Source organism: Penicillium bovifimosum (genome assembly GCF_028826915.1).
Source record: "Penicillium bovifimosum strain IBT 22155 chromosome Unknown utg000006l_segment0_segment0, whole genome shotgun sequence".
Lineage (NCBI taxonomy): Eukaryota > Fungi > Ascomycota > Eurotiomycetes > Eurotiales > Aspergillaceae > Penicillium > Penicillium bovifimosum.
Window position 1 is genome coordinate 1,773,020 of NW_026622715.1, and position 25,075 is coordinate 1,798,094.

A 25,075-nucleotide genomic window follows, 5' to 3' on the forward strand; every position below is an offset into this window, starting at 1 on the left:
ACTTGTGGAGACCTGGTGCTGAACCTCTTCGTACGGTATCCCTAATGTCGATCCTCAAGACTCGGACAAGGCTCTGACATGGCTTGGCTCCGAAGAACTACCGGCCCCTTAACGAGCTTGTGGATGCTTATCTCTACCACTGGAATTTCCCTGGAAAAGACGATCAGGCGTCCCATTGTTCGGAATTGTATATTCACCCCCTATACTCTGCATGAAAACAATGCAGCAACTGGCTACTACTAGTTATAATACCTACTCAGAATCAGATGCTAGTACAACGTTTCACCTACTCCTTCACACCGATACAGTAGTATGTATTTCTCTGGAACATAGTCCCACACTCCTTGCCATCATCACCCAGAACTGTGTTCCACTGATACAGTTGCTTGGGGGTAATTTTGTGATCCTTAGCGAAGTCAATGCAGTTATCGCCGTCCTTTGCCTTGGCATAGTCGTTGCAGTTGTCTGCAATACTGTTCGTCTGGGTGGGGGATGGGGCGGATCCACTTGTTGATGTGGCACTGGCACTGGCAGTTGCCGTTGTACTTGTGGGCTCGCTGCTGGTATCCGTACTTGTATCTTTATCGGTGGTGGTGGAGACCTGAGAGGTCGATGTGCTGGTCGGGGCCGGGCTAGATGTCGACGAAGAAGTTGAAGTCGAGGTTGAAGTCGTAAGCGGCGTCGAAGGCGCTGGAGTACTAGGCACAGCCCCCGAAGAGGATGCGTTCCCCTTGGTTCCGGCCATACAATACCTATACTTCTTGCTGAAACTGCAACCGCTAGACTTCGATTTCTGCTTACTCAAAGACGGGTTCCACCTGAGCAAGTCTGCTTGGGAGACTTCCCAGAAGGAAGCGGCCACTTGGCAGTTGCTGACACCCGTATAATTGTATTGGAGGTTGTTCCCATCGACGAGAGTATTGCAATTCTTCACGGTATTTGGAGCGATTGGGAGCGGGGCAGGGTTGTGAATGGGCGTGTAGGTTGCGTCGGGAAGCTTGTCCCAGGGGATCTTGGAGACAGGAGGCATGTAGCCTGGAGCACCGGGGTAGTTGTCCATATCCTTGACGGGCTTGACACAGTAGCTGCTGCCAGCTATGAAGTTTGTGCAGCTAGTCATGTTAGTTAGGCTTTGGGGTGTAGGCAGTGTGGAAGAGTTCAAACTTACTTCTGGTTCAGGCCGGGATTCAGGATGAGGAAGTTGGCACGCTTGATTGGGAACTTCTGGGTGATCGTGTCACAGCTCTCCTTCTTACGACATTGGTCCTATGCCCGACGTCGAAGAGAAAACCCTCAAGGACTTCACTGCTCTCAAGGAGCGCAACCCACATGTTGTTCTTGGTGTCTCCCTCGGAGGTTGGACATTCAACGACAATAAGACCGACACACAAAAGGTCTTTGCTGAGATAGCCTCCAAGGAGGATAACCGTTCCAAGTTCATCGACAAGCTTCTTTCCTTCATGCGCCACTATGGCTTTGACGCTGTCGACATTGACTGGGAGTACCCAGGTGCTCCAGATCGACAGCCTAAAGACTGGGACTCCAAGGACGACGGAAAGAACTACGTGAAGCTCATGCAAGACATTCGGAAGGCTTTCGATGACCAGGATATAGAGTACGAGCTCTCCTTCACTGCCCCAACCTCCTATTGGTACCTCCGCTGGTTCGAGATCCACGACAGGGTCAAAGCCTCAACTTATATGAACTTGATGAGTTACGATCTCCACGGTGTTTGGGATTCTAGCAACCCCATTGGTAACCACGTCCTCGGGCATACCAACATGACGGAGATTGACCAAGCTTTGGATCTTCTCTGGAGGAACGATGTTCCTGCTAAGAAAGTCAACATGGGTCTCGCCTTCTATGCACGAACTTTCGAACTGAAGGATAAGAAATGCCACAAGCCCGGCTGCAAATTCAAGCATGGCGGCAAGAAGGGTGCTTGCACCGATACTCAGGGTATCCTTTCTTACAATGAGATTGTCGGAATCATTGCAGACGATGACATCAAGCCGGTCTACGACAAGGAAAACGCAATCAAATATCTCGTCTGGGATGAGAACCAATGGATCTCTTACGATGATCAGCAAACATTCCAACAGAAGATCAAGCTGTTCAACGAGAGAGGCCTAGGTGGTCTTTTAATCTGGGCCATTGATCAGGATACCCGCAATCTCGATGCTCTTCGTGGTGTTCTGTACCCCGAGGACGTTGTGATGACGGACAGCATGAAGGATGACACCAGCTATTGGGAAAGCCAACATCCCGGTGACTGTAGAACTACGGAATGTGGTAAACACTGTCCTACCGGTACCATTGAGATGGACACTTTCAAATGTCCGGATGGTGGTGATAAGGGCGACTCTCGCATCTGCTGTCCTATCGCTGCTGCCCCTGACCCAGATACCTGCCACTGGCGTGGTGGCGAGTCTGGAATTCTTTGCAATGGACAATGCCATGGTGGTGAAGTGGCCCTGGCCTCGGCCGTAGATGGAGGCAACGGCCACTGCTCTGATGGTATGTTTTTCTAATTCTCATTCCAACAGTACATGTTCATTAACAATTGCAGGACGTCAATTCTACTGTTGCCCTATCCCCGAGGTTGCTGCCGGTGGCGGTATCAACTGCGGCTGGAAGGATACATGCTCGGATGACCAAGAGCCCTTGACATTCGCCGGAACATTCTTGGAAGCTGTCTCCGATGTGTTGGACTACACTGGACTTTTTGGCCAGGCGCTGGCTGATTTTCTAGACGATGTTGACATGGACAACATGCGACAATACTGTTGCTCCAAGGAAGAGATCAAGAACTGGAAATACTGCTATTGGGCTGTATGTTTTGTTTTATACCCACCATCAGAATGCCTGTGGCTGACAATATGACAGGGGAGAGGTGACCGATCCGTCTATAGTTGTGATGACAACCATTGCAACACTGGTCACGAGGTTGAGCTTACGCTGAGTCCATACGGTGAAGGAGAGGACTGTATGCCAACGTGAGTTATGTCGAGCCTTTTCTATTAGGGCAGTATAAGCTGACAGAGAACAGGTCTCGTCAACGAGCCTTCTGCTGCACACCTGCAAGTGGTGAATCGCTGTTCATGCCAGTTCCTTTGGAGTATCTGTTTGAGAATCCCCCAGAGAATGCAGATGACCCCGACTTCAATCTCTCGGTAGACGACACCTGGGGCACTGGTGACACTCAAGGCGATGCTGATGAAGAGCCTGAAGACGCTGCTTTTGGATTTGTGGTTATAACCGCCCCTGATGAGGTTCATGTCAGCTTGGATAAGCGTGATGGCTCGCCCTGGGAGTTAATGGACTGCCCCGACAGCGATAGCGAAGAGGAGCATACTATCCGCATGATCTGTACCGATTTCTCCGCGGACAGCAAGTGTGACCACATTCACCGTGGAAAGGGTGCTCCTGGTACCATTCTTCAAATGCCTAGTCGCTGTGGCCCCGGTCGATATGCCGTCGCAAAGGAGCTTAAGGAGTCCTATAACCAGAGTCTCCCGGGTCATCTGAACAAGCGTGAGCTTGAGGGCAGATCCGTCTACGACTTGACCTTCGACTACGACTTCAAGCGTGTCCCTCGTGATTACGGCGATGCCTTGATGCGTATTGACTATAGTAACCAGCCTGGATACTGGGACTCTGTTGTCGACAGGCCCGCTAGTGACTCCGAGCGAAAGGCCAAACGCGCAAAGCGGGATGAAACAGGCTACCACAAGAACCGAAAGCGCTATCTCGAAGATGAATGGCGTGATGCGTATCATCATGGTGGTATGGAGCGCCATGAGGTCCACAAGCGTTGGTTCGGTGAGGATATCCTCAACTGGCTCGGTCAATTGATCACTACTGGTGAAGCCGAGGCCACCAAGGAGCTCAACCATAAGGTCAATGAGAAAGTCGAGCTCCTTCTCATCGATCAGCAGTTCGGACCATGCCCTGTTGGTGGAGCCCAGGCTCAGGCGAATATTCGATCATCCATCACAGCCTCGATTGATGTTGAGACCTCTTTCGGTATAACCATTATCACCACCCTCATGGAGGGCATGGATCTCAGCAGATCCTACCTTTACTTCAGAAACGCCGGAGAGGTTGAAGCTAGGTTTGAACTTGACGCCGTTGCTTCTCTGACGTACTCGACCGGTGATATCAAGCTGCTCGGTCTCGACGACTTCCCCGGCGCAACCTTCCGCGTGCCTGGAGTTGTTACGGTCGGTCCGAACCTCGCAGTCTATGCCTCTGCAGATGCCTCGATTGTTCTAGCGGGACATCTGGAAGCAGACGTTACTCTCGCATCCTGGGAAATTCAACAGACCTACCCTCAAAACGATGAATACCCTGAAAAAGCCCTCGATGAGCCCGACCGTGAGGCTAAGACCATTGGCAAGCCCCATTTCGATGCCTCTGTCTCTGCCAACGGCGAGATTGCCTTGCATCTGAAGCCAACTGTCAGCTTTGGAATTGACTTCGATGACCGCTGGAAGATACCCCGGTGTTCCGTTGATCTTGTCCTGGATGGATATGTGATCGGACATGCGGAAGCTTCCTACTCACTCAACGGGGACAACAGCTGCCCATTCAGCTATGGTATTGATGCTGGTTCAAAGATGTACGCTCAGCTTGACGCCCCTGAGGAATTTGGTTGGGGCGACGATCTCCGAGTCACGCTCGCAGAGGTGCCCAGGAAGCAAATCACGCCTTCAACCTGCGTTAGTGAGAAGGGCAAGCGAACTTTGCTGGGCTATGAAGCATACAATTCTTCCGTGGAAGACTCTTCCTCGCGTAGAAATGAATACATGCCTATGCCTGTTTCTCATTCCATTGCCAAGCGTGACACACTTACCCTTGGCCCTCTGGTCACGATCCCCGATGACTTCCTTAATTGCCCTGGTGAGGGTGGGGGAAAGAATTCTTGCGTGATGTGCTCAATGTACGGCACGAAAGTCAGTGACAGCGATGACTCGAAACGAGATGTCTCTTCTCTGTTCGGCCGTCACGATGATAGTGGTTCTTGTCCTATCTACCCATCCCCAGATAGTGGAAAGTGCTACGATACAGATTCGTTCCTTTTCGACCGCGCTTCTGACCCACAAGAGCCTAAAAAGATGAGTCTCAGCTTCTATGATAACAACAAGAAAGTTATATATTTGAGGTATCCCCGGTGTAACGCAAAGAACGACGGGCCGACGGGTGTGGCGAAGGTATGCCTTGATTGTTTATTTTTCCCTCTTCCGGTTCAACAAGACGCAGATACTGATGAGAATACAATAGTGGTATCTTCCCGAGTTTATGCTATCCAGCTCACAAGATATCAACGACAACAGAAGGTGCTCGGCAAAGACAACAAAGGAAAACTCCGTCAAGGGAGCGAACAATGCATACCTCATTGACGGCAATAGCAAATTGCCCGCGAAGGACTTCCGCACGGAGCACGTCTTCGAGGTACATCTGGTCAAGCATTTCCTTGAGTGGGTGTGCGGAGGAAAGGAATCCAAATATGGAGGTCTTGGCGAGGTTCCTTTCCCTAAGAAATGGACACGTCCTGACTCGACTTGGTGCTCGGAGGTGTTTGGAGGTAAGAAGGCCAGGGGAGTGTGTGTAGCGTCTTGTTGATATTAACTAATGATATCTGTATAGGTTCTAGCGGCGGAATGACTTGGTCGAGAAATAATGGGCCCAAAATGAACTGGGTCCAACATACCGCTGAATTCCTCGGAAATGGCCAATCGCTTGACCTGCTCGTTATGTATCACGAAAAGCCCAACGGAGTCAAAGAGGTTATTACCGAAGGAAGGAAGTCTAGCCTCCCTAAGGACGACCCCAGCAACGGTTACATCGTTGAGCCAAAAGAGATAGCGGACAAGGTCATGATGACTGCTACTGTTTGGAACTATCTGCAGGAATTTAGCGACAAGTGGGCCAAGCCCAGTCAGAACATCGAATTGATCTCGGACGAATTCGACCATGAATATACCCGCCAATATTCCCAGAACAAGCCAAACGGACAGGCCCTCAAGCCAGACGATACCCCCCGGGGCCTCAAACACTGGGGTCTGCGTACCCTATGGGCCTACTGGATTGACAACCATCTGGCTAAGATTGAGCAGATTCAGGCGGATTGGCACAAGACCGCTAAGGACCAGATCAGTTCCATAAAAGATAAGACGGACCCGAAAAAGACAGACGCTGTCGCGAAGAAGTTCGCAGACATCACCATGACTACTGGAGACGCAGCAGTGGGAAAATTCAAGTTCCCAACGTCCAATGCGGGTAAACCGCTTCCTGGTACTGCGACAAGTGCATCAAATGACGAAAGCAAGTACGGAATGTGGGGAGGCAACCAGCTAGGAAAGCTGGGCCTGTAGTAGATTTGACGAGGCCACCCGAGAAGTACCTAGTTGCAGCTGTAAATTTAGCCAATTTTTTACTATAACACTCAATTGATTTTGTTGCTGTTCATACTAGTAGGGCATGCTACTGGGCAGTCACCTGACTTTATGTCTCTCTCAGTATTTTAAGATTTCCACCTACCAGTAGTACCACATTCAATCTACTAGTACACACTTGCACATTCTCTCCTCCATACTACCTACGTACCTCCTCTCATCATGCCCGGATGCTCAACTTACTTGGTCGATTAGCCCTAAGTGTCGATCTTCTCCCTGCTTACGTAACACACCTCCCCTCCATTTAAGCCCGTCGCTCCCCACGTTTACTTCAGTAGTCTCTTTCAAACCTGTTTTCCTCATCAAAGGTCGCTGCTCATTTGCACCAACCATAGCCCCAGTTGCAAGATCTGAGATGGATTGGCAGCAAGTGCGCACCTACACGGACCATTTGGGTCATCCTGTCGTGCTCGAGCAGTATGTCTCGCCAGAATACGAGACAGACCCCGATCTGGAAACTCCCATTCAGGTCTACAGTCTTGTTCCCTTGGACGACGACCACGAAGAGCTCCGAGAATACCTCATGCAAACGTTCTCGGATGACGAAGTGAAGCCTTTGTTCGAAATTTACTCATACCGCCCGCCCGATGGCTTTGCCTGCATTGAGCATAATCGCATGGAAATCGCGCGTCGCAAGCAGCAACATCGGTCAGGAGTCGAAAATCCTCTTCCACTGATTGCGCGATGGAATCGTCCCAATCGCCTATCCAATATTGGATTTTGCGTTCTGGTGCGATCGCACAGTTATCGAGTGGGCAATATGGAGGACTCCGAGGAGGCTGAGGAGATCGGCGAAGGCCCGGATTTACTTTACTTCAACCGCACATTTTCTAGCACACGCGCTGATGCTGACTTGGCGCAACATTCACCCGAGGACAATGAAGACCTCAGGTCAGAGGCATTTGAACTATCCATCGAGCGTGTTACGGAGCAAATGGACATCGGCCAGATGATAATCCTCGATTTGTTCCTTAACGTCTCTTCTTATGCCGATCAGCGATATGCCTTGGATGTTGATGAGGGCAAACCTCCTGGCCAAGATATGCCAACAGAAGAGCAGATTCGTGACCAGCTCGGCCAAGAAACCTCGGTTGGTGGCTTTTCTCTTGGTCCGGCATTCCAGGTTTCTAGAGAAGCCGACATTGTTACAGTCACCAATACTCCTGAGGGCAAGACTTCTGACATTCAATACGTTGTCCACACATCTTTTCTCAGTCATATACGCGACACGGCAGGTTTCTCTCTCCTCGAAAGCACAGCGCGTCTCTTCACAGCGTCTGTCCTCTCCCACCTTCCGGCCAATAAAACCCTCACCCTCAAATTCTTCATTCCAAAGTCCAATTCCTGGTCGGCCATCGGCCCCGCCCAAAATGAAGTTCTTGAAAGTTTATCCCAGCAAAATCAAGAAAGCCAGGAAAGCCCTTTCCCTATTGGCGCCCTTCACAATATCCTCTCAGAAGAGGATCAGCCCCCAGCTGCAAAACGAGTTACTCCTCGTGGCCCTGAAAAATATCTGTACAACTGGTTACCGTACGAATCTGGCACGTTCACAGTCGTTCTTGATCGCGCAAAATTTGTCTCCGAGAACGGAGTTTACTTCTACAAGAATCATTGTAGTAAGGTCAATGATTCGGAGGTTCTTTCTGATAATACGAATATTGTGCGTGGCGTGGATATGAGTGCGGTTGCTCGGCGGCTGGGAATGGTTGTTCTTGATGAATGAGCTAGTCTAATAGATCAATTTGACTCTTTTTGTATGTAATCAAGACGATTTGCTAGATTATGTAGAAGGATGTTTGAGTTCTCCCACTGTCACATGATGCTGTCCTTTTTCCCACCACATCATAGCTCCGCACTTTCTTCCTTCTACAGCTCCCATAGCTCAGTACAATCTACATTTGTACAACTCCTTCATGATCTTGTTTAGATTGTAGATCTTAACAGGTTATGAGCCCGGGGACTCTGTATATTGGTCTGATCTAACAATCAGTCAATATCCTCGGATTTGTGCCTTGCGCACAATGTGCATTTCGCACAGGGGGTAGTGCTGCTCAGCATCCCTCTACAACAAAAATTACTTGCGACATTCGTCCAAGTTTGTGCTGGCGCACATTGTGCATTTCGCACAGGGGGTAGTGCTCAGCCCAGCATCCCTCTACATCAAAATTCACTCGGGCCTTGGTCCAACGAAGCTTCAACACATCTCATCTCCGCCAGTCCGGAGGAGTTGTGAATAGCTTCAGATCTAGTTATTGCTAAGTCTGTAAGGGGTGACAGGTAATCTCTGTATTACAGAGGTCCTTCTGGGTGATTGTCATCTCATCGTTATCAACAAATATAAGACCACTTAGTCTGATCCTTGGTGAGATCTTTGCATGTCATCTTGTTTGTTATTGACTGATTTGCATGTCATCTTGTTTGTTGTTAGCTGAGCAGAGTTTTCAACCTGACTCTTTCAACTTAACTCTCTTGTGTTTCTTTCTAAATCACACAAATTCTTCCTGCTTTCAGATCTTGCATCTAACTTTCAAACCCACACCTTCAAATCCATCGTCTGATCGTTGCTTTTATCGAGTTCATTGTCTGATCGTTGGTTTTATCGAGTCCAACCTCTTCATCACCGGTCCTGTCACTCTCGTTGTCTCTTTTGACTCTTCTTTACGAAACGACCCAATCTACTTCATCGATAACAAACACTCTCAACCATGATGGAGTCTCGAGGTGGACCCTCGAGTATCAAGTTCTCAGACTTAGTCCCTACCCTTGAGGGTGAGACTAACTGGGAAGCATGGAAGCAGTGTATGGAGATTGGTCTCAATGGAATTGACCTTACATACTGGCCCCTTCTCATTGGACAAAACGAACGTCCTTCAAATCTTCCAGGCATGGAAGAGGCTGCGGACAATGAGTTTTTCGATGATTCAGTAACTGAAATCATTGATGATGACACTCCCACTTCCGCTCCTACTGCTACTTCCGCTGCTACTATCACGCAGCCTGCTGCAAAAAAGGCGGACATCACCAAGCGAAAGAAACTCCAGCAAGCATGGGACCAGAAGAATGCGATCGTTCTTTCATACCTCGCATTGTCACTCGACGCCACAATGAAAGTTTACATTCGCCGCGGTAACACTGCCGCACAAGTCTACGAAGAACTACGCTCTCTTTGTGAGGCAAAGACGTTCTTCACGGTTGGCAATAAGGTCACCGAGTGGGCTACATGGAAATACAAACCAGGCATTAAACCAGAGGAGTTTGTCACGAAATGGCGTCACCTGCTCACTGAAATGCAAGAAGCTTTCCCAGTTAAGCAGCGCGTTTCACCTCTCTATGCAATTTACATGTTTCTTCACGCCGTCAGCAACAATACGGCATGCCAGCATTGGCTAAACACAGTCTCAATTCGTGAAGACTGGTCCTACGACAAAAACCTTCACAACATCTTTGGCGACTTCATTGCCTCTGAAGGACGACGAATCGGAAATGATCTTCAGCTCCAACAGCAAGCTTCTTCTAATGTTGCGTCTGTTGATGAAAAGAAAAAGAAGAAGAAGGAGAAGTCCAATGACAAAGACGACAGGGTGAACAAGAGGCAGAAAACCCAGTACTGTCCTTTTCATAAGCGAGAGACGCAACATAAGGCCAAAGACTGCTTCTTGAATCCAAAGAGAAAGGCTGAATCCGCCAATAATGCTGAACCTCAGCCACCTGTCGCAGCGTCGGCTTCTATGGAAAACCTATGGTGTTCAGCTACAGGCATTGCTTCGATGGATTCAAACATTGTTTCTGATAAAGAGCATGCTCCAGACCCTAACAAATGGATGCTGGACTCCGGATGCTCTGCACACATGACTCCACACCGCACTGTTTTCAACAAATACACTCCGCACAGGATGCCCATTCATTCCGCCACTGGACAAGTATTCTATGCTGAAGGCTATGGTGAGGTCGTTCTTGATCTTGCAGAATTTGATAGAGATCAATCACCAGTGCATGATGCACATGGGCGTACCCGCATGGGGGGTATGGTGCTAAAAAAGGTGTGGCATGCACCAAAGCTTACACACAGTCTTATATCCATGAAACAGCTTGCTGCCACAGGCGCAGTAACTACCTTTTACAAGGATCATGCAGATATCAAGGATCTGTCAACTGGTGTGACCAAAGCTTATGCCACAGTGCAAAGCAACCAGTACTGGCTTCATACGTACTATGGAAGCATTGCCCAACTATGCCATTTTATGCGGGTCGATTCCATCACGCGTTCATCTGGCTCTCCTCAGGCTCTCGACATGCTGTCTCCGGAAGACAGAGACCTTTACACGGCTGCTGCTCAGTCAAAAGATATTGCTGCTATCTCCATGGATCTGGCTCATCGCCGTGCTTGCCATGCAGGGGAGGCCCGTGTTAAGAAAACCCAGGACCATGTGGAAGGTTTGAACATTAAGAAGTCAAGTGTTCTTACCCGGCCTTGCGCGCCATGCGTACAAGGCAAAGGTCATGCTTTACCTTTCGGGAAGAACAAATCCATCCGCACGAAACCAGGTGATTTAATCCATATTGACATCTGGGGGCCATGCAGTATTGCTTCCTACGGAGGCTACAACTACTACGTCACATTGACGGACGATGCATCTCGCTTTTGCTGGATGTTTCTATTGAAACACAAATCGGAGCTGTTGCATAACTTCATACAAGTTGAACAAAGGCTTAAAACCCAACTTGATATGACCATAAAAAGAGTGGCTGGCGACAATGCTGGCGAACATGAACCCCTTCGCGACTATCTGATTTCTAAAGGAAAAGTCTGGGATCCTGTCCCACCATACTGTCCTCGTTTGAACGGTATTCCCGAAGTCCAAAACAAGCATCTTGTGGAACCGCTTGTTTCAATCATGTCAGAACACGAGATACCCAAGTATTATGGGGTCCAATCGTCCAGGGTGTCAACTACACTCAAAATCGCATTTATCATTCAAAGGTCGAGTGCACTCCCTTCGAAAAGCTCCACGGGTATCAGCCTGATATTTCGCACCTTCGTGCACTAGGCTGTCAATGTTGGTTCCTGCGAACAGATCAAGATGCAGTGAATCATCTTGTTGGCGGATGCTTATTGAGTGATGATCGGATAATTCACTTGGACACCCACTGGTTGCAATCATGGCTAGCCATGTCCTGGTCAAAAATGTGGCCGGGAAGGGAAGAAGTATAAATTGTTAAATGGAAATATTGAGGGACCGTTAGTATTGAATCATTAAACAGACTTGCGTTGGGAGCGCCGGCTTCGATGAATGAATCCGCATAACTCAATGAACCACCCTCGAAATGACACTGGACTTTGTTGCACCAGTCACTTCTCTTCCTGGGATCTTACTAATCTAAGAGACATTTTCATTATCGAAAAAGCCAACGGGAGGGGTGTACCGTACGGGCAGAGTGCATAAGCTGCCTGGGTAATACGATTCAAATTGACAGAATACACAGAAAGATAAAATTAGAGGAATAAAAACACAAAAGCAGGGCTAGCTACTGCTCTGGTCAAGAAGGTGGTTGGGAAGTCAGCAAGGTGGAGAGCTGGTTAAGTCAATTCCACAAATTTATTGCATGGAGCAACTAGTTAGTTGAGAGAACTCTCCCAAGCCTAGTTAGGTTAAGCGTTGTCTGGACGCGGGCTTATACATAATAAAATGACAAATTGGGGACTGAGTAACTAAGTGACATTGGGCCCTTTCTTTTACCTCAGCATGCTCAGACGTAACATGATTGGCTGGTCATGCTTACATGATATACCTAACCCAGTTGGGTTGAGCTCAAATGTTACGTCTGAGGACTTCTTGCCTTTAAGAGGGCTAAAGACTGAGGGCACCATCCGAGTATCTCAACAACCACGGGTCTGACCATCTTCAAAATTCCAACAATTATACATCCGAAGTGGCTTAATTTTTTAAAATTATTTTGAAGTTGCTACGCCTCCTAGAACGCGAGATCTTATGCTTTGAACGTGCTGGTGAGCAAAATTGGCTGTCTGCGTGGCTATCTACATGGCTTGAACACGCGTTTCGAGACCCAAACTGATGGTTTAAGCGGTTTCCGGTTCCTCTAGATGATTTCAGCAGCAAGATCGATGCCAGCATCACCAGATAGCCCTCCTCTTCCTTGCGTTCGTAGCCCCATCTTCTGGTATTGGTATTGGTGGCTAGTTCGGTCATCAGGTTCATGAAGAGCAGCGTATGCTCGTAGTGCTCCTTTCCCACCATTGACATGTTTATGTGCCTGACATCCTCGTTGGCCTTCCACTGGCAGAATGTATACAGCCGCCGTAGCTCACGAAATTCTGCGCGTATTGCTGCTGCTGCGGGATCTTGTGCTGGCGCTGCGGGATCTGACTCAGAGCCAGATGAGTCTGGTGACCCCATGCGGTCTTTGAGATCTAATTGCGTGCAGTTGCCTTGTGACCTTGTTGGTACTCGCCGGGCAGGTGCAGTTGACGATTCAATTGGAGATGATGATTTCTGATACTCTGAACTTGTGGGGTCTGATTCCGGGCTCACATAGTCAGTGCTATCAGAAGGTGGATTCTGTTGTAGTTCCTCTGCGGGGTCATCTGCACGTGTGTGATCAAAGTTCGTCTTTCCATGTGTGAAGATCCGAACAATACCAATTTCGCCACTCTTGATCACGCTGCCGCGAGCGAAAGCTCATCAGGCAAAGACAGCGCACCCTTGCAATGGATGTGCTGTTTGACCACGTTCTCGAGCATTTTCGACCACAGTGGCTCTGGGGAGTTTCCTCGGTATTCTCCGTGTTCGCATTCGAAGTTGAAGTCATCTGGGTTGTTTTTCGTGTGGTCCTCGGTATTCTCCCTGATGGGGTCCCTGACCTCGGGAGTCTGTGAACGGTCCCATTTGGGTGGTACGTTCAGGTGATCCCCAGTGTCTCCCCTCATGGTCTTTACTTCGACCTGTGCGGCCTGGGGAGTTGGTGAGCGACTCCACCTCTAATTGAAGTTTCCTGGATGATTCTTCAAGTGGTCTTCGATGTCTCCCTGAGTCCACTCGTGCTGGGTGGTCTCTTGGAGGCAGTCTTACAGTCCCTTCGCGTAAGAGATTCCTGGACCCGTCCTGATCCATACTCCGTGGGTTGTCAAATGCATCCGAAGCAGTTTCAGTGCGGTTTTGTTTGGCACTTTGAATGTTTCGGGGGTCCATCCATTGAACTCGTCGCGGAAGTCGTTCCATAGGGCAATGTCTTGTATCCCCATCATTCTCCATCCCCGTAGGACACATGTAATGTATCCATTCAGTCGCACCTCCGTCTGGTTCTCCGCCTTGAGCGTGTCAATCGTTTTCCCAAATTTCTCCGCGTCAATGGCGTACGGGGAGTCCGTTGGTACTTTCGGCGTGATTGGCATTTCCGACATGTTTGCCCAATTGGTCCCGTAAATGAGGAGCTGGAATGGGGTTCACCGTGACCAACCGTTCGCTCGCTGACCGAGTCAAGCGGCGCGGTGCTTTCGTGACTAACCGGGTAAATTCGTTCAATCCAGAGCCATTGCGGTGTCCGATCGTGCCCACTTCAAAGGGAACAGTTTGCGTGGGTAGTCAAGACGGCCCATCATGAACAATTCAGATGCATTCTTCCAGATTAATCACCTAGGTTAGAAACCTGGATTATCTTCTTTTTCTATTATACGCGTAGTGAATAATACAAATATTGGGTCTCATGGGCCAATTAAACTGCCGTATCCGACTACGTGAGTATTCCGGCACTCGCTTTCCACCGGGGAGCTCGGTCATTTTTCTCGGGCCATTCGCGTAAAATAACTATCTCGAGGATAATATACTTGTTACCATTTTGTATGAGTCGCAGTTCCTGCAATATACATCTTAAGACTTCGATTAAAACTAACTCCATTTACAATCAAACCTTCCAACTTAGAGTTTGAAACACGAATAGTAATTTGGTGGTGCTTTAGAAGCCCATTACAGAACTAGAAATTCAGGGGATGTCTCCGGGCAGCGAGAAGCTCCATTGCACTAGGTGAGGGCCTACCGATGCTCGTGTGGAAACATCTGTGGAAGTATCTCAGGAATTACATCACGGGGATCTTGGAAGGCGATGCTGGAGTACTGTAACGAATATAAGAATTGGTATGAGCTCACGGAGTAATCCTCATTGGCATCTTCAAACTTTCTCTTCCAGGTGTAGTACTCTACTTGGGACCTTCCCAGTTTCCGAAGTAGTAGTATTGTGACGTATGAATTTCATCTAAATAAGTATCAGTTTAGGCCAATTTTGTGAAAGGTTCAGTTGTCTCGCTGCCATTGGTCTATGTCGATGTCTAGCAAGATTGAGAAGAATGTGCATCACGTACATCTCCCCGTTCGGCTCTCAACCATATATAACGAACTCAGAGCTCGGGCATACGCAGGAAACGGCATTGCAACTCTCATCGGTTGTGAAATATTGGGTATCGATCAGGTTGTCGGTTTTCTTTGCGGCATCAGACTATCTGCATAATAGTTAGGCTTTTACTCTGGCTGAGGGGTTGGAAAGAGACAGACCTGGATCACTGAAGTTGCTAAATTTATGAGCAGGTTTTATGAGGCCTTGAGGAGGGATCGGTGTTTCTTTATATACTTTGACTCTCAGCATTAGCGGCACCAGTTCTCGCGAATGGGGTACCAGCACTTGAGCTCCTAGGATCTATCCTGTCTCACCAATCACATTGTGGCGGCACAAAGGTTCTGGAAGCTCCTAGGAATACCTACCAGGCTTCTGAGGTGTTTTATTTGTAGTAGTTAGATATATCGGGCAAATGAGGGGTCGCGAATGCCATTATGGGAGGCTAGACCATCCAGTAGACATGGCCTATACGTCTAGAATGGTTTTGCAAATGTTCAGGTCGCTATAGTTGAAGTCGTACTCCTAGGAGCAAGCGGCAAAAAGTGCATTGGATGAGGCTAGCGCGGTGCATTTTATTGAGGAGAGCTGCTGACTTAGTTCTTCCGCTTCGCTCAGGTCGCGCTCAGTGAGTGGGATCGGGGTGCTCAGTGAGCAAATCAGAGCGCTCAGATCACGCTCAGTGAGTGGGATCGGATTGCTCAGTGACGGTTCATCTGGCTTACATAAGGGTCAGGTGATGCTCAGTGAGCGAAAACAATGCTTATATAATACTCAGGGGTGTGCTCAGTTTTACTCAGTGAGCAAAAAGCGGCTTGGGGTGAGCACTAAAACGGAAAGGGAAAGCCAAGACTTGTCAGACATTATCCTGTCAATATGCACAATTGACACGCCAAGCCACATCATACAATCCCCAGTCAATTCTTAGGAAAATCCGAAGTGGTCTCGGATTTCCCGAGTGCAAGTATATGAAGAGCAAATCGCCATCTTCTAGAACAAAATCACCACCTCAACTCTCCCTACTATACACAACTAGACTAGGAAAAATGGTAAGACCCAAACAACCCCAACCCCCGAAACCCCCCTGTTAACAACCCCAGACCACGAACCTCAACATCCTCATAGTCGGCGCGGGTCTCAGCGGCCTCGCAACCGCAATATCAGCCGCGCAATCCGGGCACAAAATCCAAGTCCTAGAACAAGCAAAAGCCCTAACAGAAATCGGCGCTGGCCTCCAAATAACCCCCCAACGCCTCCCTCCTCCTCTCCCACTGGAACCTCCCCCAAACCCTCTGGACAGCCGCCGCAGAGCCAACAAAACTAACAGTCCACCGATACTCAGGCACAGTCCTCGCCTGCGATGCAAATTTCTCCCAAAACATCCGCTCAAAGTACCAATTCCCCTTCGTAGACCTGCACCGCGGCGATCTCCAGAAAGCTTTATATACGCGCGCGCAGGAGTTAGGCGTGGTATTCCATTTCGGTCAGAGGGTTGAGCGCATTGATTTTGAGAATACTGTGGTGCATACCTCTGGCGGGGAGTATACGGGTAATTTGATTGTTGCGGCGGATGGGCTTTGGTCACGGTGTCGGGAGGAGTTTGTGGGGAGGAAGGATGAGCCGATTGCGACTGGGGATTTGGCGTATAGGATTGTGCTTGATGTGGGGGATATTGAGGATGCGGGGTTGAGGGAGATGGTGCAGAGGCCTGAGGTGAGGTTTTGGATTGGGGATGGGGCTCATGTTGTTGCTTATTCTTTGCGTGGGGGGAGGATGTTTAATGTTGTTTTGCTGGTGCCGGATACTTTGCCTGAGGGGGTTGCGAGGGAGGCGGGGAATGTTGAGGAGATGAGGAGGTTGTTTGTTGGTTGGGATCCGATGTGAGAGATTTTTGGTGTGTGAGTTGTGCAAGGGGTTTGGTGCTGACTGGGATTTCTAGTTTAAATCGGTTCTTGGAGTGTGTGACGACGGTTGATAAGTGGAAGCTGATGCATCGTGAGTTCTGGGAGAGTGTTGGTTGTGTGAGAGCTTTGCTGATGCGTTTTCTTTAGATGGTGAGATGGAACATTGGGTCAATGAGGCCTCTAATCTGGTGTTCATTGGTGATGCTTGTCATCCTATGCTTCCGTATCTGGCTCAGGGGGCCAACTCGTCGCTTGAGGACGGCGCTGTCTTGGGGATGTTGTTGGGACATATGACGGACAAGGCACAGCTTCCTCGGATTCTGCGTCTGTATGAGAGCATGAGAAAGTCCAGAGGGGAGGCAATTGTGCGAGAAACATTCAAGCAGGTGCGACTTGTTATGGTTCTTCGCAGCTTACGAGGTTTGCTAAACGGTTGCAGAGACACGATTTCCATATGCCAGATGGGGAAGAGCAAAGAAAGCGCGATCACATCTTCCTCTCTCAGCTGGGGAAGGAGATCAAGGGCGCTTTTCCGAGTCGATGGTGAGTCCCAGCGTGACCTGGTGGCAGACAGTACTGATATCTCATAGGACGTGTCCGGAGGTGCAGCCGTGGCTGTATGGGTACAATGCCATCAAGGAAGTTGAGGAAGCTGTGGCTCAAAACCCAGACGTATTCGGGACGAAATAATCCCTGCGTACCCTGAATTGTCACGGTTCAAAGTTGAAGTCGTTCAAATGTCCAATTCGATCATCGTTATTACAATTCCCAGCTGATTGCACTATTCATCCAACATCGGAAGTCCTCCGATGTCGTCAAACAGCCGAGAAATTCCCTCGAATGAATAATCTGGAAATGCAAAGCCATATGTCCATTCCTACACTGTCAGTCAAATCCAAGAAACGGGATCAAGAAAACATACTGGTATCTCGGGGCCTTCTACCACCTCATCTGGGGGCGCTTCTTCCTCTCCCCGTGAATGCGAGCCTTCAGAAGCTCGAAAATCCCTCAGATACTGCTTGATGATCTCAACCGACTTCCGGGCTACCACGGACTCATCCATTGCTTCCAATATTTTAACCCCTAGTTCCGCAGAGCGCAATAGAGGCATAGTCTCCTCGCACATACCGAGTTTGGACATTGGGAGCAGCAGGGTAGACGTAGCAAACATCACGTAGGTCGTGTTATACCACCTAATAAGTCAGCAAAGCAAGCAGAACATACCGAACAGGGCGACATACCAACAGCGGAAGAAGGTATGAACGCAATAGATATCATGAATAATCTGGAGAGACTTCATCGCCGACTCAAGACACTTATCAATAGCCTGATCCAATTCATCCGGTTCGCGTGAAGGCGTGCGCGGAAAGTGACTCAGAAAAGGCCGAAACAGCAACATCCTCACATTGTAGTATCCTGCACTTGTCAGTCTCCATCGTACTCCCAGAATCAGATAGCAACCCACGAATCCCCAATACCAGCCGCTGTCTCCGTGCCCATTTCGGATCCCGCAGGGCATTTCGAGACTGGCTGTGACCGGCGATATCTGGCCGAATTCGCTCTGGCAATCTGGCTACCCAGCGATCCATTTCCATTTCAATTTGCAGGGCTAATTGAAGCTTTTCTTGTAATGAGATGCGGGAATGGTAGATCTGGATCGAGACCCGGCGGATGATCTGTGAAAAGTCGATCATCCACGGGATTATGGCGAACTCGGAGTCGTCCCGGGGTGGGATGCTGCGATTGTGATACTCGTCCATTCCGAGTGTGTCTGGCCGGCCTACTGAGAAGCTCATTTCACTGGGTCATTAGTATGGATTGAAAGTGATAATGCGTAAGAAGCTTACATCTCTAATGAGAAGATGCCCCTGCGAGAGCAGTCAGCGATAGTTGCTCATTGATTTTGAGTAGTAGATATTAACCTACCACCACGTCTTTGAAATCCACTCAGAACGCTGCATCGTGTCCCCTGGGAACGGAACCTCTCTATTAAAGCCAGCAGAAAGACAAGTCCGCACCGCAAGACCGAGATACATATACGCCACTATTTTGGTCAACTCCGCAGTCTTAAAGGAAGACTTTGCCAACTCACGATTCGGGTTAAGTTCATTTTGACACACTTTCGCCTGCAACAATTAGCTTCCAAGCAATGACTCCGAACATATGCATACTCACCATCATAAACAAACACTGCACAGTCTCAAGATCATTGGAGAACCGCAGATGATTCAAATAAGCCTGCGCCTCCCCAAATAGCTTCCGACTCCACTCGAACCGGCTCAATCCAGCGATAGTGCCTTCATCCCAAACGCGCACCAAACACCCAAGCGAAAGAACACTCAGATACAGCGCGACAAAGCTCGGCTCAGGTGTGCGTGACCGATTAAACCAAAGATCATTGGCCCGCGAGAGGAAGCTCTCTTTGTCAATGAACGGGTGGATGAAGTGCAGGTTCTCGAAATACCCATTCATGAAGATGTGCGCTTGGTCGAAGTAGTAGTTTCGCTGTTGCTGTTCTATTGACAACAGCTGTTCCGGTCCAGCTGTGCAGGATGGTGAGAAACTCGAGTTATGGAGTGTGGATATGAGTGATATGTTAGTCGTGTGAGGATGCCGCTGTTCGTTCCTCTTGAGCTCACGGGCTTTTTTCAAGTGGCCGATGATTGCGGCGGATGATGTGCTGCCGTGGAACTCGATGCCGTTTGTGTGGTGGTTGAACTCGTTTATTTCGTCATCTACGCTCTCTGTGGATTCTTCTGGCTCGGGCACCTTGGATATCTCCCGTGGTGTGGAAGTGGTACGAAAAGAGCATGGCGTTTCAGCTGGTTGGGTGGGACCTTTAGAGGAGATCCTGGCTTCTGCCTCACGAAGCTTCGACGTAAGTTCTTCGACCTTCTTCTCGAGGTCGGTAATGTAGCTAGGTATTGCTGTTAGCGAGTATATTGGATGTGCCCAGTAAGTGCACCTACTTTGCAGACCGGCTGCTTTCCCGCTCGCGGTAATTGCCCAGATATACACAAGCCAGATCGCTTCCTAGACTTGTCAGATATGGGATAATATGGCCTTAATTAGACTACTTACTCTTACAATGCAAACATGGGTATTGCTCATCGCACTTATACTTCTTCAACCTGCATCTGTCGCAGGCTTGAGCCGCTCGCGGTCTCCTGGTGCGCTTAGGGGCCGGCTCAATAACTGCTGGTCGGTCATTTTGAGACCGAAGGTTCTGCATTATGTATGCATGCAGCATACCCCAATAAAGGCTCAGCGATGTACGGAGGTTGGATGTTGCGCTTAGAGTGGGACAAGGTGAGGCCGGAAATTCCGGACTTGCTTTCCACGTGACCGGGGACACGCAGTTCAGGATGCAATATGAGCAATTGCGGAGGAGTAAGTTGTCACTGGTCAGATGAAAAGACGTCGTACGGGTCCTTTTTTGCCCTGGAATCTGGATGGCGATATTGAAGTCCTGCAGGAACACCTGTGACATGTACTCCATAGCATCCATGTTGGATATGCGGGGCTCTGGCTGATAAGCTGTCGGAAATTCCGAGGCTCACTACGGAGTACAGGAGGCATTATGGCTGGAATTGGGGATATGGGGAGATTCAATTTGCTAAGTTGTAATCTACGCAGTACTGATCTAATGGAATCAAAGAACTATTCTTATTCTCCAAGACCTTCATATTTTATTCAAGTCTGTCAAACACCTTTCCACCGAAATCAGACTGTCCACAACCCCCTCAGCAAAGCCGGATAAGGACTTTGCCATCCCCACAGCTCGTGGGGGGTAATGTGGGGTCTCGACCTGCCATAATACCTTATCAAGAGCACACTTCTTCTTCCTTCTCCAATAGATCCATTTCCCGAGTTTCAACTGCCTCTACACCACAATGGCGACCACCGGCGACTATCGCCAGTACCTGCCCGACCTCAGCTTACCGCGGTTCCAAGTAATGAGCCAGCAAGATGCACACGAGTACGCACACGACTTCAAGACAGGGCACCAGCCTCCATGGCTGCACGCGCTATACATGCACTGGCTAGATCTACTGCAAGAGCCATTCAAAGGCGTGACAACCGACGGTACGCACCCGTCGATATCAATATAAGAACCTGGGAAATCTAACCAAGAAAAAGGAATCGTCCGCCCAGGTCTCTTCACCCTGCAAGACGAAGAGGTCCCCATCCAGACAATCGTAGACGCAACGAACTCCCTCTTCACCCTACTATCCGAACCCCAAAAGCAAGCGTTAAACCACCACATCGACTCACCAGAATGGCGCACCTGGTCCAACCCAGAATTCCTCCTCTCAAACAAAGGCCTCCGGCTAGACGAAGTAACCCCTCAAATCCGCGACGCAATCATGAACATCCTGAAACAAACACTCTCGCCAGAAGGCTACACCAAAGCCGTCAACGCAATGCGCATCAACCACTTCCTAGGTGACCTCGTCAACGCCCCGGCCGTCATGAACGAATACTCATACAATTTCGCTCTCTTCGGGCGCCCCTCGACGACCCGTCCCTGGGGCTGGTCCTTCTACGGACACCATCTGTGTCTGAATATATTCCTGTATAAGGGCCAGATCGTTGCTTCGCCGTGGTTTACAGGCGCAGAACCGAATGAGATTGACGCTGGCCTGTATGCGGGCACGCGGATCTTGCAGGTTGAAGAGAGGTTGGGGTTGCAGTTGATGCAGTCGCTTCCGAAGGGAGTGCAGGGGGTTGCGCGGGTTTTTGAGAAGATGAAAGATGAGAATATGCCGACTGGACGATGGAATAAGGATGATCAGAGGCATTTGTGTGGTGCGTATAGGGATAATAGGGAGGTGCCGTATGAGGGGGTTTGTGTTGAAGGGTTTGATGAGGTGCAGAAGGGTCTTCTGTATGGGATTCTCGAGCAGTTTTTGCTTTATTTGCCTGGTAAGGCGAGGGCGAAGAAGATTGAGGAGGTGAGGAGGTATGAGCGGGAGATGTACTTTTGTTGGATTGGCGGGTTTGGGGATGAGGATCCGTTTTATTATCGGATTCAGAGTCCGGTTATTTTGGTCGAGTTTGATCATCATTCCGGGGTGTTCTTGAATAACGAGGAGCCGAAGAAGTTCCATATTCATACTTTGTTGCGCACGCCGAATGGAGGTGATTATGGGCAGGCGTTGAAGCCGTTGATTCCGGCAGTTGAAGGGTTGAATGGGAAGGAGATTATTTGGTAAATAGGTGCATATACTGGAATGGTTGAATGAGACGGACGTGTTTCTGTCTAGATCGTGGTGCGGTGTTCTCGTTTTAGTTGCCTGTTGCGGGTAGGTCACGAAGATGAGCCATGAAAATATAACGAAGTGTAGTAACTGGGCGGAAGATAACCATGCCATCCAGCTTTTGCGTCTTATTAGTCGTGTTCCTATACACGAAATGATAAAAGATGGATACACCTAACGCCTCAGCACAAGGCCAAGAATTGGAAAAACAAACCACCAAAGTCAGCAATCTCACAACACAAATGGCAGAATAAGAATCATGAAAAATCGTGAAGAAATGATAAGAACCTGACTAAACCCCGAGGTCATACCATATTCGCTCAGTGCGCACGACGCGTGATTCAACCAGTACCGTACAAGGTAACCCATGGGCCATGCAATGGCAACAGGAAAGCAGTATCAAGTGACGTCCAGCTCATCATGCTCCGGAATCAACTCATATCCACCCTCAGAAGGCAAGACCTTGCCAGCGACAATCACCGCGCCCGCGCAGAAGAGACTGAAACACCAGCTGATGAGACAAAAGACCCACGACTGGTCAAGTTTCCAGCCGACGAAGAATCGGTCCTCGTTGTCGAATAAATATGCCTGTAACCGATTGAGTCTCGTTAGCTCCGACACTCCGACACTCCGACGCAAAAAATAGTAAAGAATAGGTTGTACGGCATCACTTACCACGATCGACATGCCTGCCGCCTGCACAATCGCAGACAAACCAACCATCAAACTAAGGAACCACCACCCATTCTCGCGCAACCGTTTCCCGCCGCTGAGGATCACCAGGTAGGTGACTATACTTATGGCCTGCACGACGACGGCGAAGGACATGAGGAAGCCGACCGAGCGCCACATTGAGCAGAAATACCGCCCTTCACCGTGGCAGTCTTCGCGTTGCGGGAAGCTCTCGCAGGTATCCGTCAGGGAGGAGCAGCGGCGGTGGAGACCGTAGGAGTAGTGGTTGGCGGGCTGGCAGATGGAGCTATTAGCGGTGACTTTTGTGGAGGGCGGGAAAATTTAGGCTGTACCTTTTCGCTATGGTAGCTGACCCATTTTGGGATGACGATTGAGGCTAATGTTAAGCCGAATGCTGTTCGGACACGGTTAGTAAAGTAGCCTGGCTAGCTGGTGATCGGCGGGTGCTTACAAGCGAGGAATATCACCAGGGTCGCGGAGTAGACTATTGTCTTCGTGAGGAAGCCAGTGTAATTGCGATCGGTGCCGCGGGGGACGAGGTGGAAGTCCATTGCTGTTCGATGCAACGCTATGGTGTAGGATGTTCACGATGTCTGAGATACGCAGTCTGACCTGCGCATCAAGTATAGAGCCGGAGCAGAGGTAGAGAAGCCTTAATAGACTCCTGTAGACTCTGGGGAAAGAAGAAATGCGGGCAAGGGATATATGTGTAGGCAGAAGATGGATGAGCTAATTGGAGGCCAAGCCTGGAGATAAGCAACGATCACGCGGGTGTGAGCAAATGCGGAGTTTAAACCTTGGAACTGTTGTACAGCCTCCGGATATAGTTATGAGCGATATATCAGCGTTCAAGGACGATTGTTTAGAGTTTTATATCTATTGGCCCAAATAAATGGCGCTTCATATTAGGCCCCTTGATACCTTTGGCCCCAGACTGTAATTCCCCGCAGAAGAATCATGGCAGTTGACGTCAATGCGATGGTGTACCTGATGTATGCAATCTAGGGGCAAGATATACGAGCGGTGTTATGAAAACCGATCTCTAGACACTTCCGTTCTTCTTATTGGGCTCTCTGTCCAATCTTGAGTCATTTTCTTTCGTTCAAGTCTGCGCTTTCCTCTTTGATGCGGAGCTATGTATGTTCAGCATTACGTCATGCGAAAGTGAAGCTAAGGACAAACCTTCTTCACAAAGAAGGCGCAACCACGAACTGTGTAGCAACTCAAGCACTTTAGGAAGGCACCCTAGTGACGTGAAAGTATATAAAAATCCCTCTTACCTCTCCCCCAATGTCCCGTCCTTCTTCCTCGAATCCTCTACCCTCACTCATTCATCACTTTCCACCTGCTCATCCTGGCCCTGCCATCATGTCGAAGTAAATAAAAGCCTCCCATGGCGTACCCAATCCATGACTCTTAACTTCCTCGGGTACCCAACCTTACTCTTCGACGTCAATGCTCGCGGTGAGTGAGCAAGCATTAATCACCCACCGCGAGCATCAGCACGACATTCAAGGAAAATCTCATTCCCCACCATCTAGGTAAGTCAACGACCACACTCCTAGTCAATGATGCCCAAGAAGTTAATTTTTCCATCGATTAGGAGAGGTGCCTAGGTGCCGAGATCCTCCTTTTACTTCCTCATGTGCGTTCCCTGTTCGGCGTCAGAACGGTGTATTAGCGTGCGGGGGTTCTTTACAACGATCGCCGCATGTTTCGCGAACTGTGCGACGGCGGGCTACCTCCGATCGTCTACCACGTGCGGTGGGTTTACGTCGGTGGAGTGAACCAAGGGTGGAATGGACCGAACCTTCAGAGGAAGGTTATAACCCCGCAAGCCCTTCATTGTCTTGAAGCGATGGCAGACAGAAACAATCGCGCAAGCTGGTACTATAATCGAGGAAAGATCCCCATGCAGGTTTCATGGTAAGTCACCGGCTCTCTCCCAGTTAATGAAGGCCAAGAAGTTAATTTGTTAATAACTAGAGGGGGTTCTGGGTGTGGAGGTCCACTCAGCAGTGAACACTCCCTTCATGTTCTTTCCCTGTTCGACGTCGGAACGGTGTGATGGCTGGTTCGGTCAGCTTTGCCTCGTTAGTTGTTATATGCATATCCGCAGATATGGCATTGCTGGCCTTTTGTGGACAATAAGAGAACCCTCAGTTTTCGGCCCCTGGGCCGATTCCAACCGACATCGCGCAGGCCTGGCAAAAATCTTGTATGAGGTGAGAATAGCAGAAATCGAGACAATTGGTATTGAACTAAGCAAAGACTAAATCCACTTGTTTCACCTTGTAACCCTTTTTTTTCATCAGTTCGACGCGCATTCATTTGGAAGGCTCCTCATTCATCTGCC

The 25,075-nt window shown here is 49.2% G+C and overlaps 9 protein-coding genes across 9 annotated transcripts; 5 read left to right on the forward strand and 4 right to left on the reverse strand.

Annotated features, from left to right (window-relative positions):
• Positions 1–286: 286 nt before the first annotated feature.
• N7515_008320 (LysM peptidoglycan-binding domain-containing protein) lies at positions 287–1,120 on the reverse strand (the record flags this gene model as incomplete). The annotated part of the gene is made up of 1 exon (XM_056669064.1): positions 287–1,120. One exon carries the CDS (start codon positions 1,118–1,120, stop codon positions 287–289), a length of 834 nt encoding a protein of 277 aa, XP_056518894.1.
• Positions 1,121–1,268: 148 nt separating this feature from the next.
• N7515_008321 (glycoside hydrolase family 18 protein) lies at positions 1,269–6,377 on the forward strand (the record flags this gene model as incomplete). Its single annotated transcript, XM_056669065.1, has 6 exons — positions 1,269–2,517; positions 2,570–2,832; positions 2,887–2,996; positions 3,050–5,213; positions 5,284–5,587; positions 5,650–6,377. 6 exons carry the CDS (start codon positions 1,269–1,271, stop codon positions 6,375–6,377), a joined length of 4,818 nt encoding a protein of 1,605 aa, XP_056518895.1.
• A 436-nt stretch (positions 6,378–6,813) lies between these two features.
• On the forward strand, positions 6,814–8,181 carry N7515_008322 (uncharacterized protein; the record flags this gene model as incomplete). Its single annotated transcript, XM_056669066.1, has 1 exon — positions 6,814–8,181. One exon carries the CDS (start codon positions 6,814–6,816, stop codon positions 8,179–8,181), a length of 1,368 nt encoding a protein of 455 aa, XP_056518896.1.
• Positions 8,182–9,163: 982 nt separating this feature from the next.
• N7515_008323 (uncharacterized protein) lies at positions 9,164–11,506 on the forward strand (the record flags this gene model as incomplete). Its single annotated transcript, XM_056669067.1, has 1 exon — positions 9,164–11,506. The coding sequence occupies one exon, from the start codon at positions 9,164–9,166 to the stop codon at positions 11,504–11,506; it is 2,343 nt and encodes a 780-aa protein (XP_056518897.1).
• A 1,085-nt stretch (positions 11,507–12,591) lies between these two features.
• On the reverse strand, positions 12,592–13,878 carry N7515_008324 (uncharacterized protein; the record flags this gene model as incomplete). The annotated part of the gene is made up of 4 exons (XM_056669068.1): positions 12,592–12,654; positions 12,713–13,062; positions 13,179–13,428; positions 13,591–13,878. 4 exons carry the CDS (start codon positions 13,876–13,878, stop codon positions 12,592–12,594), a joined length of 951 nt encoding a protein of 316 aa, XP_056518898.1.
• A 2,029-nt stretch (positions 13,879–15,907) lies between these two features.
• N7515_008325 (putative monooxygenase) lies at positions 15,908–17,455 on the forward strand (the record flags this gene model as incomplete). Its single annotated transcript, XM_056669069.1, has 7 exons — positions 15,908–15,910; positions 15,962–16,166; positions 16,204–16,741; positions 16,801–16,856; positions 16,913–17,151; positions 17,205–17,308; positions 17,356–17,455. The coding sequence occupies 7 exons, from the start codon at positions 15,908–15,910 to the stop codon at positions 17,453–17,455; spliced, it is 1,245 nt and encodes a 414-aa protein (XP_056518899.1).
• Positions 17,456–17,546: 91 nt separating this feature from the next.
• On the reverse strand, positions 17,547–19,997 carry N7515_008326 (Zn(II)2Cys6 transcription factor; the record flags this gene model as incomplete). The annotated part of the gene is made up of 10 exons (XM_056669070.1): positions 17,547–17,642; positions 17,688–17,958; positions 18,007–18,181; positions 18,231–18,565; positions 18,613–18,633; positions 18,692–18,809; positions 18,858–18,891; positions 18,941–19,682; positions 19,735–19,798; positions 19,847–19,997. The coding sequence occupies 10 exons, from the start codon at positions 19,995–19,997 to the stop codon at positions 17,547–17,549; spliced, it is 2,007 nt and encodes a 668-aa protein (XP_056518900.1).
• A 661-nt stretch (positions 19,998–20,658) lies between these two features.
• Positions 20,659–21,981, forward strand: N7515_008327 (DUF3500 domain-containing protein; the record flags this gene model as incomplete). The annotated part of the gene is made up of 2 exons (XM_056669071.1): positions 20,659–20,851; positions 20,906–21,981. The coding sequence occupies 2 exons, from the start codon at positions 20,659–20,661 to the stop codon at positions 21,979–21,981; spliced, it is 1,269 nt and encodes a 422-aa protein (XP_056518901.1).
• Positions 21,982–22,425: 444 nt separating this feature from the next.
• N7515_008328 (uncharacterized protein) lies at positions 22,426–23,270 on the reverse strand (the record flags this gene model as incomplete). The annotated part of the gene is made up of 4 exons (XM_056669072.1): positions 22,426–22,614; positions 22,702–22,992; positions 23,052–23,113; positions 23,171–23,270. 4 exons carry the CDS (start codon positions 23,268–23,270, stop codon positions 22,426–22,428), a joined length of 642 nt encoding a protein of 213 aa, XP_056518902.1.
• Between the last annotated feature and the right edge of the window lie 1,805 nt (positions 23,271–25,075).